Raw genomic sequence first — 15000 nt, forward strand, 5'->3', positions numbered from 1 at the left:
CTATAGCCTTGAAATAATTGAAATAATATAGCCTAAATAATTCATTTTCGTTCCTTCTTAGGCTCCCTGTCTGACTCCTGACCTACAGTGAGGGAAAAAAGTATTTGATCCCCTGCTGATTTTGTACGTTTGCCCACTGACAAAGACATGATCAGTCTATAATTTTAATGGTAGGTTTATTTGAACAGTGAGAGACAGAACAACAACAACAAAATCCAGAAAAATGCATGTCAAAATTTTTATAAATTGATTTGCATTTTATGAGGGAAATAAGTATTTGACCCCTCTGCAAAACATTACTTAGTACTTGTTGGCAATCACAGAGGTCAGACGTTTCTTGTAGTTGGCCACCAGGTTTGCACACATCTCAGGAGGGATTTTGTCCCACTCTTCTTTGCAGATCTTCTCCAAGTCATGAAGGTTTCGAGGCTGACATTTGGCAACTCGAACCTTCAGCTCCCTCCACAGATTTTCTATAGGATTAAGGTCTGGAGACTGGCTAGGCCACTCCAGGACCTTAATGTACTTCTTCTTGAGCCACTCCTTTGTTGCCTTGGCCGTGTGTTTTGGGTCATTGTCATGCTGGAATACCCATTCACGACCCATTTTCAATGCCCTGGCTGAGGGAAGGAGGTTCTCACCCAAGATTTGACGGTACATGGCCCCGTCCATCGTCCCTTTGATGCGGTGAAGTTGTCCTGTCCCCTTAGCAGAAAAACACCCCCTAAGCATAATGTTTCCACCACCATGTTTGACGGTGGGGATGGTGTTCTTGGGGTCATAGGCAGCATTCCTCCTCCTCCAAACACGGCGAGTTGAGTTGATGCCAAAGAGCTCGATTTTGGTCTCATCTGACCACAACACTTTCACCCAGTTCTCCTCTGAATCATTCAGATGTTCATTGGCAAACTTCAGACGGGCCTGTATATGTGCTTTCTTTAGCAGGGGGACCTTGCGGGCGCTGCAGGATTTCAGTCCTTCACGGCGTAGTGTGTTACCAATTGTTTTCTTGGTGACTATGGTCCCTGCTGCCTTGAGATCATTGACAAGATCCTCCTGTGTAGTTCTGGGCTGATTCCTCACCGTTCTCATGATCATTGCAACTCCACGAGGTGAGATCTTGCATGGAACCCCAGGCCGAGGGAGATTGACAGGTCTTTTGTGTTTCTTCCATTTGCGAATAGTCGCACCAACTGTTGTCACCTTCTCACCAAGCTGCTTGGCCATGGTCTTGTAGCCCATTCCAGCCTTGTGTAGGTCTACAATATTGTCCCTGACATCCTTGGAGAGCTCTTTGGTCTTGGCCATGGTGGAGAGTTTGGAATCTGATTGATTGATTGCCTCTGTGGACAGGTGTCTTTTATACAGGTAACAAGCTGAGATTAGGAGCACTCCCTTTAAGAGTGTGCTCCTAATCTCAGCCGTTACCTGTATAAAAGACACCTGGGAGCCAGAAATCTTTCTGATTGAGAAGGGGTCAAATACTTATTTCCCTCATTAAAATGCAAATCATATTATAACATTTTTGACATGCATTTTTCTTGATTTTTTTGTTGTTATTCTGTCTCTCACTGTTCAAATAAACCTACCATTAAAATAATAGACTGATCATTTCTTTGTCAGTGGGCAAACGTACAAAATCAGCAGGGGATCAAATACTTTTTTCCCTCACTGTATTTAGAATGTTTCTATGCTGTTTAATATGACATGTAGCCTATTTGAAATGATGAGCGCTTCTTCCATTCACCTTTTCATGTTTATTCAAATAATTTCCATTCAAATCCATATGGTTCGGTTTCAATACTTCAAAACCCAATTGGTAGGTCCAGGTAGTCACAAAAATAGATGGGTGTTGGTTAAATTGTGATTTTAATGAATCATACCCCCCCCCGCTGACATCATACCCCCCAGCTGACATCATACCCCCCAGCTGACATCATACCCCCCAGCTGACATCATACCCCCTGCTGACATCATACCCCCCAGCTGACATCATACCCCCCTGCTGACATCATACCCCCCAGCTGACATCATACCCCCCCAGCTGACATCATACCCCCCAGTACTCTTACCCCCAGCTGACATCATACCCCCCTGCTGACATCATACCCCCCAGCTGACCTCTTTTCCCTGGTGTAGCTCAGTAAGGCCTAGAGATATACTGGACATACTGTATAGCGCAAACAGGACACACACACACACAGGACACACACACATTCAGGGACTCACCATTGCTGCCTCTCTGGCTTCTCCTGTTTTTCACTTTCATAGATCACAGTCAGACCCCAACTACAGAGAGAGATAGGAAACATCCCAGTCAAACCCCAACTACAGAGAGAGATTGGAAACATCCCAGTCAAACCCCAACTACAGAGAGAGATTGGAAACATCACAGTCAGACCCCAACTACAGAGAGAGATTGGAAACATCCCAGTCAAACCCCAACTACAGAGAGAGATTGGAAACATCACAGTCAAACCCCAACTACAGAGAGAGAGAGATAGGAAACCTCTCTCTCTCTCTCTCACACACACACACACAAAGAGAGAGGGAGAGGAGAGGGTGAGACACAGGAAGAGGAAGTAGAGGAGAGGGGGACATGCAGAGTGGTGTTCTGACCAGGCAGGAGGAGAGAACAGAGAGGTGTTCTGACCAGGCAGGAGGAGTGGACAGAGAGGTGTTCTGACCAGGCAGGAGGAGAGAACAGAGAGGTGTTCTGACCAGGCAGGAGGAGAGAACAGAGAGGTGTTCTGACCAGGCAGGAGGAGAGAACAGAGAGGTGTTCTGACCAGGTGGGTGGTCGTAGTTTCTTCTTGATGCCTAGATAGATCCTCAGATTCTTCACCTGCCATTCCCTCTCTGGACGATTACTCTACAGGGACACAAGACAGACAGATTGGATGTTTCAATCCCAGCATGTGTGTGTGTGTGTGTGTGTGTGTGTGTGTGTGTGTGTGTGTGTGTGTGTGTGTGTGGTGTGCGTGTGCGTGTGCGTGCGCGCGTGCGTGTTTGTGTGTCTTACCCGAACTTCCTTATACATCCTGAGGGAGACAGTGCTGAGGATGAAGTAGCGGTCGTGGAAACTGCCGGTATTCAGTCCCAATCCCAGAATGCTCCTCTCCTCCCGGAACTTCACCATCCCGTGCTTGGACACATCCACTTTACTGGCTATGGGGGGACGGAACATACCAAATCAGAAACAGTATAGGAGTAATAGCAGAGCTGAGAAGTCAATTCAATTGTGTGTGTGTGTGTGTCCTGAGAACGTCAATATATCCCTTTTGTTTTTAACAATTGCCCAGCAATGGGAGAAAACTGGTGATGCTCGGAGCCGTGCTGCTCAGACCACTGCGGCACCGCAGCTCACAATGCTCTAGCAAAACATGTGTATGTGCGGTTAGTGTGTGTGTGTGTGTGTGTACCCAGGTAGACGAGTATGGCCTCCATGGCGAGGTGTTTTTTGACCAGCAGGTGGGAGTCGGTACCCAGAGAGTGCAGGATGGGTAACACACGCTCGAGATGATGTAACGGACGCTCTGAGAGAGAGAGCGCGAGAGAGAGAGAGAGAGAGAGAGAGAGAGAGAGAGAGAGAGAGAGAGAGAGAGAGAGAGAGAGAGAGAGAGAGATAGAGAGAGGAGGGGGAGGGGGACAAAATAACAGATCAGAGCCTCAACAGCAGCATCACCTCTCCCTAGCACTACCATCCCCTCATCATCCCCTCATCCCATACCTCTTTCCCCACCTCTCCCTAGCACTACCATCCCCTCATCATCCCCTCATCCCATACCTCTTTCCCCACCTCTCCCTAGCACTACCATCCCCTCATCATCCCCTCATCCCATACCTCTTTCCCCCACCTCTCCCTAGCACTACCATCCCCTCATCATCCCCTCATCCCATACCTCTTTCCCCACCTCTCCCTAGCACTACCATCCCCTCATCATCCCCTCATCCCATACCTCTTTCCCCACCTCTCCTTCATCCTCTCTCTCTCTTCTCCCAGCAGCTACAGTAGTCGTTCTCTCTCTGGCCTTTTCTCAATTGCATACTCCTCTCTCCTCTCCTCCTTCTCAAAACTCATTGGAGTAGAAGGTCAGAGGGGAGGGACCTCTGGCTTTCTCATCCAATAGGTTTTGAGAAGGAGGCGAGGAGAGAGGACGCAAGGGGTATGCAATTGTGAAAAGGCCTCTCTCTCTCTCTCTATTATAGTGAGTATACTAGACATTAAGAACACCTGCTTTTTCCATGACAGACTGACCAGGTGAATCCAGGTGAAAGCTATGACCCCTTATTGATGTCACCTGTTAAATCCTCTTCAGTGTAGATGAAGGGGAGGAGACAGGTTAAAGAAGGATTTTTAAGCCTTGAGACAATTGAGACATGGATTGTGTACGTGTGTCATTCAGAGGGTGAATGGGCGGCAAGACAAAAGATTTAGGTGCCTTTGAACGGGGTATGGTAGTAGGTGCCAGGCGCACCAGTTTGAGTCAAGAACTGCATCGCTGCTGGGTTTTTCACGCTCCCATGTGTGTCAAGAATGGTCCACCACCCAAAGGACATCCAGCCAACTTGACACAACTGTGGGAATTATTGGCGTCAACATGGGCCAGCATCCCTGTGGAACACTTTCGACACCTTGTAGAGTCCATGCCCCAACAAATTGAGGCTGTTCTGAGCGCAAAAGGGGGGGTGCAACTCAATATCAGGAAGGTGTTTGGTATACTCAGTGTATCTGTCCTCCCATCTCTCTCCACTCACCGGTCTCCTCCTTCTGGCTAAACCATCTCTCTCCACTCACCGGTCTCCTCCTTCTGGCTAACCCATCTCTCTCCACTCACCAGTCTCCTCCTTCTGGCTGACCTCCCAGCAGCTCCAGTAGTCTTTCTCTCGGACCTGGATCTTCCGCCGGTCCAGAATCTCACAGGTCAGCTCTGCAGCCGTCATAGAACCAGGGATCTAGAGGGGAGAGCAGCGGAGGGAGTGAGATTCTGGACCACTTCTTACTCTCTTTATTTCCCTATTGTGATAAAGGTGAGGTCATAAGGGGTTAGGTAAGGTCAGAGGTCACCTTGACATGCTGCTCTGCTGTCTCCTTCTTCTCCTCCAGGTACACTGTACAGATGAAGTCACCTGCTGACCCCGACGCCTGCACAATGCATACACGCACACACGCACACACACACACACACACGCACACACACACACACACGTTAAAGCACATTGGGTTACAGCAGAACACTGCAAACACTGCATGATATAAGAAGGTTGTGTGACTCACAGAAGCCTTGGTGTTGAGGAGGTGTGTTTGGGTACTGTATTACTCACAGGGACGCTGGAGTTGAGGTTCAACTTCTCTCGGACTTTAATGATGGCCGTGATCTCATCTAGCTGCCTTTTCAGCTGCTGTTCATCCACCTGGACCGCAACACAACCACACACGGTCAACCACACACGGTCAACCACACACGGTCAACCACACACGGTCAACCACACACGGTCAACCACACACGGTCAACCACATGACCAAACAACATGACCGTATAACTACTCACTCGTTGGTTGAAACACCACTGACCAGCTCACACTGCAGCCATACCACTACCAAACACTGCAGCCATACCACTACCAAACACTGCAGCCATACCACTACCAAACACTGCAGCCATACCACTACCAAACACTGCAGCCATACCACTACCAAACACTGCAGCCATACCACTACCAAACACTGCAGCCATACCACGACCAAACACTGCAGCCATACCACTACCAAACACTGCAGCCATACCACTACCAAACACTGCAGCCATACCACTACCAAACACTGCAGCCATACCACGACCAAACACTGCAGCCATACCACGACCAAACACTGCAGCCATACCACGACCAAACACTGCAGCCATACCACGACCAAACACTGCAGCCATACCACGACCAAACACTGCAGCCATACCACGACCAAACACTGCAGCCATACCACGACCAAACACTGCAGCCATACCACGACCAAACACCAGAGGGCAGAAAAGATGACAGAGTGCTCTGGGGTTTCCACTAGGTACAGATCTAGGATCAGCTTCCTCTACTCCAATCCTATCCTTAACCATTAGTCGGGGGAACTGCTAAACTGACCCAATATCATCGTCTATGGGCAAAAAGTAGTGCACTATTACACTTAAATGTAAGTCATTTAGCAGACACTCTTATCCAGAGCGACTTACAGGAGCAATTAGGGGTTCAGTGCCTTGCTCAAGGGCACATCAACATATTTTTCACCTTGTCGACTCAAGGATTCGAACCAGCGACCTTTCGGTTACATGGCTCAACGCTCTAAACTGCTAGGCTACCTGCCGCCTTTACGAGGTCAGGGGTCAGGGGTCAGAGTTAACAGGGTCTCTGACCTCAAAGATATCTGTGTAGTGCTCTATGAGTTCCTCTACGACGCGGCCGGCTGTGTAGTCTTTCCCGTCGGTCTGGAACAGTGTGGGGCCAAACACTATCGCCAGGTTATGGAGATTCATCTGGTTCAGCTCTGCAAACCGCTGCACACTGTGGACAACACACACACACACTGTTACACTCTGAGCGGAGGAGTGTGTGTGTGTATGTGTGTGTGTGTCTCACCAGTAGAGGTGGTTGACCAGGGCTCGTAGCGTGGCCTTGTTGACTCTGGGCAGGCGGCTCAGCAGCAGCTGGTACTGAGAAATCTTCATGCTCTCATCAGGGACCACTGACAGACAACACACACACACACACACACACACAGACAACACACACACACACACACACACAGACAACACACCAGATCATTAGTGCACACTGTAGCAAACCATAGCAAAACATTTTTTATTCAGGTATGTCCCATTTGGTTCCTAGTGAATACACCCATGCTATATAGTACCTCAGCCCTATTTTAGGGTGAGTGTAGGGAGTTGGGGTTAGGGTGTAGGGTGTTGGGGTTATGGTTTATGGTGTTGGGGTGTTGAGGTTAGGGTGTAGGGAGTTGGGGTTAGGGTGTAGGGTGTAGGGTGTTGGGGTTAGGGTGTAGGGTGTTGGGGTTAGGGTGTTGGGTGTAGGGTGTTGGGGTTAGGGTGTTGGGTGTAGGGAGTTGGGATTAGGGTGTAGGGAGTTGGGGTTAGGGTGTAGGGTGTTGGAGTTAGGGTGTAGGGTGTAGGGAGTTGGGGTTAAAGTGTAGGGTGTTGGGGTTAGGGTGTAGGGAGTTGGGGTTAGGGTGTAGGGAGTTGGGGTTAGGGTGTAGGGTGTAGGGTGTTGGGGTTAGGGTGTAGGGTGTTGGGATTAGGGTGTAGGGTGTTGGGGTTAGGGTGTAGGGTGTTGGGACTAGGGTATAGGGTAATGGGATTAGGGTGTAGGGAGTTGGGGTTAGGGTGCGGGGTGTTGGAGTTAGGGTGTAGGGTGTTGGGGTGTAGGGTGTTGGAGTTAGGGTATAGGGTGTTAGGGTGTAGGGAGTTGGGATTAGGGTGTAGGGTGTTGGAGTTAGGGTGTAGGGTGTAGGGTGTTGGGGTTAGGGTGTAGGGTGTTGGGATTAGGGTGTAGGGAGTTGGGGTTAGGGTGTAGGGTGTTGGAGTTAGGGTATAGGGTGTAGGGTGTAGGATGTAGGGTGTTGGGGTTTGGGTGTTGGGGTTAGGGTGTTGGGTGTAGGGTGTAGGGTGTTAGGGTTAGGGTTAGGGTGTTGGGTTTAGGGATTAGGGTGTAGGGTGTTGGGGTTAGGGTGTAGGATGTTGGGGTGTAGGGTGTTGGGATAAGGGTGTAGGGACTAGGGTATAGGGTAATGGGATTAGGGTGTAGGGAGTTGGGGTTAGGGTGCAGGGAGTTGGGGTTAGGGTGTAGGGTGTAGGGTGTTGGGGTTAGGGTGTAGGGTGTTGGGGTTAGGGTGTAGGGTGTTGGGGTTAGGATTAGGGTGTTGGGGTTAGGGTGTAGGGTGTTGGGATTAGGGTGTAGGGAGTTGGGATTAGGGTGTAGGGAGTTGGGGTTAAGGTGTAGGGTGTTGGGGTTAAGGTGTAGGGTGTTGGGGTTAGGGTGTTGGGTGTTGGGGTTAGGGTGTAGGGTGTTGGGATTAGGGTGTTGGGGTTAGGGTGTTGGGATTAGGGTGTTGGGGTTAGGGTGTAGGGTGTAGGGTGTTGGGGTTAGGGTGTAGGGTGTTGGGATTAGGGTGTAGGGAGTTGGGGTTAAGGTGTAGGGTGTTGGGGTTAAGGTGTAGGGTGTTGGGGTTAGGGTGTAGGGAGTTGGGATTAGGGTGTAGGGAGTTGGGGTTAGGGTGCGGGGTGTTGGAGTTAGGGTGCGGGGTGTTGGAGTTAGGGTGTAGGGTGTTGGGGTGTTGGAGTTAGGGTGTAGGGTGTTAGGGTGTTGGGTTTAGGGTGTAGGGTGTTGGGATTAGGGTGTAGGGAGTTGGGGTTAGGGTGTAGGGAGTTGGGGTTAGGGTGTAAGGAGTTGGGGTTAGGGTGTAAGGAGTTGGGGTTAGGGTGTAAGGAGTTGGGGTGTTGGGATTAGGGTGTAGGGTTAGGGTGTAGGGTGTTGGGGTTAGGGTGTAGGGTGTTGGGTGTTGGGTGTTGGGGTTAGGGTGTAGGTTGTTGGGGTTAGGGTGTAGGGTGTTGGGGTTAGGGTGTTGGATGTAGGGTGTTGGGAGTTGGGGTTAGGGTGTAGGGTGTTGGGGTTAGGGTGTAGGGTGTTGGGTGTTGGGTTTAGGGTGTTGGGGTTAGAGTGTAGGGTGTTGGGGTTAGGGTGTAGGGTGTTGGGGTTAGAGTGTAGGGTGTTGGGGTTAGGGTGTAGGGTGTTGGGGTTAGGGTGTAGGGTGTTGGGGTTAGGGTGTTGCGGTGTAGGGAGTTAGGGTGTAGGGTGTTGGGGTTAGGGTGTTGGGTGTAGGGTGTTGGGGTTAGGGTGTAGGGTGTTGGGGTTAGGGTGTAGGGTGTAGGGAGTTAGGGTTAGGGTGTTGGGGTTAGGGTTAGGGTGTAGGGGTTAAGGGTGTAGGGAGTTAGGGTGTGGGGGTAGGGGTTAGGGTGTAGGGAGTTAGGGTTAGGGTGTTGGGGTAGGGGTTATGGTGTAGGGGTTAGTGGTTAGGGTGTAGGGGGGTAGGGGTTAGGGTGTAGGGGTAGGGAGGTAGGGGTTAGGGTGTAGGGGTTAGTGGATAGGGTGTAGGTCTCACCAGGTGTACTGAGCCATGCGCTAGCGGCCTGTATGGGGAACAGTCCCTCTCCAGACTCTCTGAAGAAGCGTTTCAGTGTGTTAGACACGTCGTCCACCTGGTGCTCCCCCTCCTTCAGACGCACGCTACGAGCATCACGCCGAAACGCCTCGCACAGTGCCGCCACGCGACTGTTCACACCGCTCTTACGGTAGATACCCTCAGACGTCAGACCTAAAACACACACACAGATTAAAACGCACACACACATTAATATACACATACTTCATAACACATACCCCTTCACAACAGTCAGTGACATGGGTTCACACAGTGTTTGAATTATCCCCCTTCTCTTACTGACCACCCAAAACTATGTCAGAGTTCAGAGCAGCAGCCAATCAGAGCCCAGAAGGGATTAGGAAGAGTTAGCAGACGGAACAGATTAACATTCCAACCAGGAAACAGGAGAAACTACCCAGAACCCAACAGGAGCAGCCTCATCCCCAGTAAGACCGTGAGTCACTAAGTCAATAGGAAAGAAACTACAGGAAGAAACCACAAGCCTTGGTCAGCAGAGAGAGAGGAGAAGTTAACACATAACCTAGGAGAGAGAGAAAGAGAGAGAGAGAGAGAGTGAGTGAGTGGGAGAGTGAGAATTAAGGAGTGAGGGAGAGAGAGAGAGAGAGAGAGAGAGAGAGAGAGAGAGAGAGAGAGAGAGAGAGAGAGAGAGAGAGAGAGAGAGAGAGAGAGAGAGAGAGAGAGCGAGAGAGAGAGAGAGAGAGAGAGAGAATGAAGGAGGGGGAGAGAGAGGAAATGAACAGTGCTGATTTGTTGTTTATTTCTCCATGTGAACCAGAACAGTCACGAGGCAACACAAACCCACACATATCTACACACACACAGCTACAAACACACAGCTACACACACAGCTACACACACACACAGCTACACACACACACACACACACACACACACACAGCTACACACACAGTTACACACACACAGTTACACACACACAGTTACACACACACACAGTTACACACACACACAGTTACACACACACACAGCTACACACACACACAGCTACACACACACAGTCTCTCACCGCACTGTGTGATGTAGTCAATGCAGCGGTCCACTATAACAGGGATGTCAGTCTCAGTTAGTTGCTGCTGACTAAGCGAGTCTCCTGCACTGCCTGCTGCTCTCTGGATGGACACACACCAACCCTGGAAGTCAAGCTTCCTCTCCCCCTCGATGTACAGAGTCCTGGAGGAAGAGGAAGCGGAAGCGGGAGAGGGAGAGGGAGAGGGAGAGGGAGAGGGAGAGGGAATATATTAGTGCTTGTGTCAGCATATTAAAACCATCTAATTTTGCCTCCTATTTTTAAGGACCACTTCCACCCCCCTTTGAACTAACAACAAAAATAAGAAATATTGTTAGAAAGTCAGAGGCAATATGGCAGCATCATCCTCTCACCTGCCTCTCTCCACCAGAACCAGCACCTCATTCTCCTGCTGGATCGCTGTGACAAACACACAACAATTTAACAAACACACAACAATTTAACGAACACACATCTGGAACCATTTAATGTAACACAGAGAGAGAGAGAGAGCGAGAGAGAGAGAGAGCGAGAGCGAGAGCGAGAGCGAGAGCGAGAGCGAGAGCGAGAGAGAGAGAGAGAGAGAGAGAGAGAGAGAGAGAGACAGAGAGAGAGAGAGAGAGAGAGAGAGAGGGGAGAGAGGACCCACATCCAAACTACAGCACCCCCACCCCCACCACTGGCCACCTTAAGAAATTAAACACTAGTCACTTTAATAATGTTTACAGTTACTTTAATAATGTTTACAGTTACTTTAATAATGTTTACATATCTTGCACTACTCATCTCATATGGATATACTGCATTCTATTCTATAATATTCTACTGTATCTTAGTACATGCCGCTCTGTCATTGCTTGTCCATATATGTATATTTTCTTAAATTCCATTCCTTACTAGTTTTATCAGGTATATGTTGTGAAATTGTTCAATATTACTTGTTAGATATTACTGCCCTGTCGGAGCTAGAAGCACAAGCATTTCGCTACACCCGCTATAACATCTGCTAAACACGTGTACAGTGAGGGACAAAAGTATTTGATCCCCTGCTGATTTTGTACGTTTGCCCACTGACAAAGAAATGATCAGTCTATAATTTTAATGGTAGGCTTATTTGAACAGTGAGAGACAGAATAACTACCCAAAAAATCCAGAAAAACGCATGTCAAAAATGTTATAAATTGATTAGCATTTTAATGAGGGAAATAAGTATTTGACCCCTCTGCAAAACATGACTTAGTACTTGGTGGCAAAACCCTTGTTGGCAATCACAGAGGTCAGATGTTTCTTGTAGTTGGCCACCAGGTTTGCACACATCTCAGGAGGGATTTTGTCCCACTCCTCTTTGCAGATCTTCTCCAAGTCATTAAGGTTTCGAGGCTGACGTTTGGCAACTCGAACCTTCAGCTCCCTCCACAGATTTTCTATGGATTAAGGTCTGGAGACTGGCTAGGCCACTCCAGGACCTTAATGTGCTTCTTCTTGAGCCACTCCTTTGTTGCCTTGGCCGTGAGTTTTGGGTCATTGTCATGCTGGAATACCCATCCACAACCCATTTTCAATGCCCTGGCTGAGGGAAGGAGGTTCTCACCCAAGATTCGACAGTACATGGCCCCGTCCATTGTCCCTTTGATGCGGTGAAGTTGTCCTGTCCCCTTAGCAGAAAAACACCCCCAAAGCATGTTTCCACCTCCATGTTTGACGGTGGGGATGGTGTTCTTGGGGTCTTAGGCAGCATTCCTCCTCCTCCAAACACGGCGAGTTGAGATGATGCCAAAGAGCTCGATTTTGGTCTCATCTGACCACAACACTTTCACCCAGTTCTCCTCTGAATCATTCAGATGTTAATTGGCAAACTTCAGACGGGCCTGTATATGTGCTTTCTTGAGCAGGGGGACCTTGCGGGCGCTGCAGGATTTCAGTCCTTCACGGCGTAGTGTGTTACCAATTGTTTTCTTGGTGACTATGGTCCCAGCTGCCTTGAGATCATTGACAAGATCCTCCCGTGTAGTTCTGGGCTGATTCCTCACCTTTCTCATGATCATTGCAACTCCACGAGATCTTGCATGGAGCCACAGGCCGAGGGAGATTGACAGTTATTTTGTGTTTCTTCCATTTGCGAATAATCGCACTAACTGTTGTCACCTTCTCACCAAGCTGCTTGGCGATGGTCTTGTAGTCCATTCCAGCCTTGTATAGGTCTACAATCTTGTCCCTGACATCCTTGGAGAGCTCCTTGGTCTTGGCCATGGTGGAGAGTTTGGAATCTGATTGATTGATTGCTTCTGTGGACAGGTGTCTTTTATACAGGTAACAAACTGAGATTAGGAGCACTCCCTTTAAGAGTGTGCTCCTAATCTCAGCTCGTTACCTGTATAAAAGACACCTGCGAGCCAGAAATATTTCTGATTTAAGTCAAATACTTATTTCCCTCATTAAAATGCAAATCAATTTATAACATTTATGACATGCGTTTTTCTGGATTATGTTGATGTTATTCTGTCTCTCACTGTTCAAATAAACCTACCATTAAAATTATAGACTGATCATTTCTTTGTCAGTGGGCAAATGTACAAAATCAGCAGGAGATCAAATACTTTTTTTCCCTCACTGTATGTGACAAATACAATTTGATTTGATTTTAACTAATTAACACCCCCCCAAGTCAACCATGCCCACACCCCATCTAGGCCCCCTCAGATCAGACCTATGCCCCTCCTACCCACCCCATGCCCCCCACTCCCGCAAAGAAGGCCTCAACATAAAAGTCACACATACGCCCAGGCAGTGAGCAGGCAAACAGGCCCAACCCCCACTCTTACACTAGCCCAAGCCAATGGCATGTATCAGATGCTCAGCAGGCTCTGATCAAAATTACTGGCCTAAGACCAAACCACACGACCAACAATATTAGACACTTTATGGAACACAAAGCCTTCACCATTTCATCCTGGAATATCCAAGGCCTGAGGTCATCTGCCTTTGGCCTAAAGAGCAGGAATCTGGACTTCACCAAAGAAATCGGAAATACAGACATTGTCATCCTACAAAAAACATGGTATAGAGGAGACGGACCCATTGGTTGCCCTCTAGGTTACAGAGAGCTGGTATTCCCATCCACCAAACTACCAGGTTTGAAACAGGGAAGGGACTCAGGGGGTATGCTAATTTGGTATAGAGCAGACCTAACTCACTCTATTAAATTAATCAAAACAGGAACATTTTACATTTGGCTAGAAATTCAAAAGGAAATGATCTCAACAGAGAACAATGTCCTCCTGTGTGCTACCTATATCCCCCCACTAGAATCCCCATACTTTAATGAAGACAGCTTCTCCATCCTGGAGGGGGAAATCAATCATTTCCAGACCCAGGGACATGTACTAGTCTGGGGCGACCTAAATGCCAGAACAGGACAAGAACCTGACACCCTCAGCACACAGGGGGACAAACATTTAACTAGGCAAGTCAGTTAAGAACAAATTCTTATTTATAATGACGGCCTACACCGGCCAAACCCGGACGACGCTGGGCCAATTGTGCGCCGCCCTATGGGACTCCCAATCACGGCCGGTTGTGATACAGCCTGGAATGGAACCAGGGGGTCTGTAGTGACGCCTCAAGCACTGAGATGCAGAGCCTCAGACCGCTGCGCCATTTGGGAGCCCAATATGTTGACATTGCCAAAGCAAGTGAAATAGATAATAAACAAAGGTGAAATAAACAATAACAAATTAACAGTAAACATTACACTTGCGCCACTCGGGAGCCCCTAGGCACAACCACGACAACATAACCAACAAAAACAGGTCACAACTCCTGCAGCTCTGTCAGACGCTGGGTCTGTACATAGTCAATGGTAGGCTTCGAGGGGACTCCTATGGTAGGTTAACCTATATCTCATCCTTTGGCAGTAGTACTGTAGACTACTTTATCACTGACCTCAACCCAGAGTCTCTCAGAGCATTCACAGTCAGCCCACTGACACCCCTATCAGACCACAGCAAAATCACAGTCAACTTGAACAGAGCAATACTCAATCATGAGGCATCAAAGCCAAAGGAACTGAATAATATCTCAGTAAGACAAAAATAATGGTGTTTCAAAAAAGGTCCAGTTGCCAGGACCACAAATGCTAATTCCATCTAGACAACGTTGCCCTAGAGCACAAAAAACTATACACGCCTCGGCCTAAACATCAGCACCACAGGTAACTTCCACAAAGCTGTGAACGATCTGAGAGACAAGGCAAGAAGGGCGTTCTATGCCATCAAAAGGAACATCAAATTCGACATACCAATTAGGATCTGGCTAAACATACTTGAATCAGTTATAGAACCCATTGCCCTTTATAGTTGAGGTCTGGGGTCCGCTCACCAACCAAGAATTCACAAAATGGGACAAACACCAAATTGAGACTCTACATGCACAATTCTGCAAAAATATCCTCAGTGTACAACGAAAAACACAAAATAATGCATGCAGAGCAGAATTAGACCGATACCCGCTAATTATCAAAATCCAGAAAAGAGGTGTTAAATTCTATAACCACTTAAAAGGAAGCGATTCCCAAACCTTCCATAACAAAGCCATCACCTACTGAGAGATTAACCTGGAGAAGAGTCCCTTAAGCAAGCTGGTCCTGGGTCTCTGTTCACAAACACAAACAGACCCCACAGAGCCCCAGGACAGCAACACAATTAGACCCAACCAAATCATGAGAAAACAAAAAGAGAATTACTTGACTCAT

At 48.4% G+C, this 15000-nt stretch overlaps 1 protein-coding gene across 3 annotated transcripts in view; it reads right to left on the minus strand.

Moving 5' to 3' along the window:
* The window catches only part of LOC121567824 (arf-GAP with Rho-GAP domain, ANK repeat and PH domain-containing protein 1), a 60383-nt gene that overhangs the window by 4999 nt on the left and 40384 nt on the right, over positions 1 to 15000 (minus strand). For all 3 annotated transcript variants that reach the window (XM_041878139.2, XM_041878137.2, XM_041878140.2), the window contains exons 18-29: positions 10625 to 10670; positions 10251 to 10414; positions 9164 to 9376; positions 6628 to 6733; positions 6405 to 6552; positions 5326 to 5415; positions 5069 to 5146; positions 4839 to 4956; positions 3423 to 3536; positions 3023 to 3168; positions 2790 to 2872; positions 2230 to 2289 (exon numbers count right to left, since the gene is read on the minus strand). In XM_041878139.2, the coding sequence (XP_041734073.2) occupies positions 2230 to 2289; positions 2790 to 2872; positions 3023 to 3168; positions 3423 to 3536; positions 4839 to 4956; positions 5069 to 5146; positions 5326 to 5415; positions 6405 to 6552; positions 6628 to 6733; positions 9164 to 9376; positions 10251 to 10414; positions 10625 to 10670 (1366 nt within the window). The remainder of the gene's footprint in view (positions 1 to 2229; positions 2290 to 2789; positions 2873 to 3022; positions 3169 to 3422; positions 3537 to 4838; positions 4957 to 5068; positions 5147 to 5325; positions 5416 to 6404; positions 6553 to 6627; positions 6734 to 9163; positions 9377 to 10250; positions 10415 to 10624; positions 10671 to 15000) is intronic.

Source organism: Coregonus clupeaformis, chromosome 6 (assembly GCF_020615455.1).
Source record: "Coregonus clupeaformis isolate EN_2021a chromosome 6, ASM2061545v1, whole genome shotgun sequence".
NCBI lineage: Eukaryota > Metazoa > Chordata > Actinopteri > Salmoniformes > Salmonidae > Coregonus > Coregonus clupeaformis.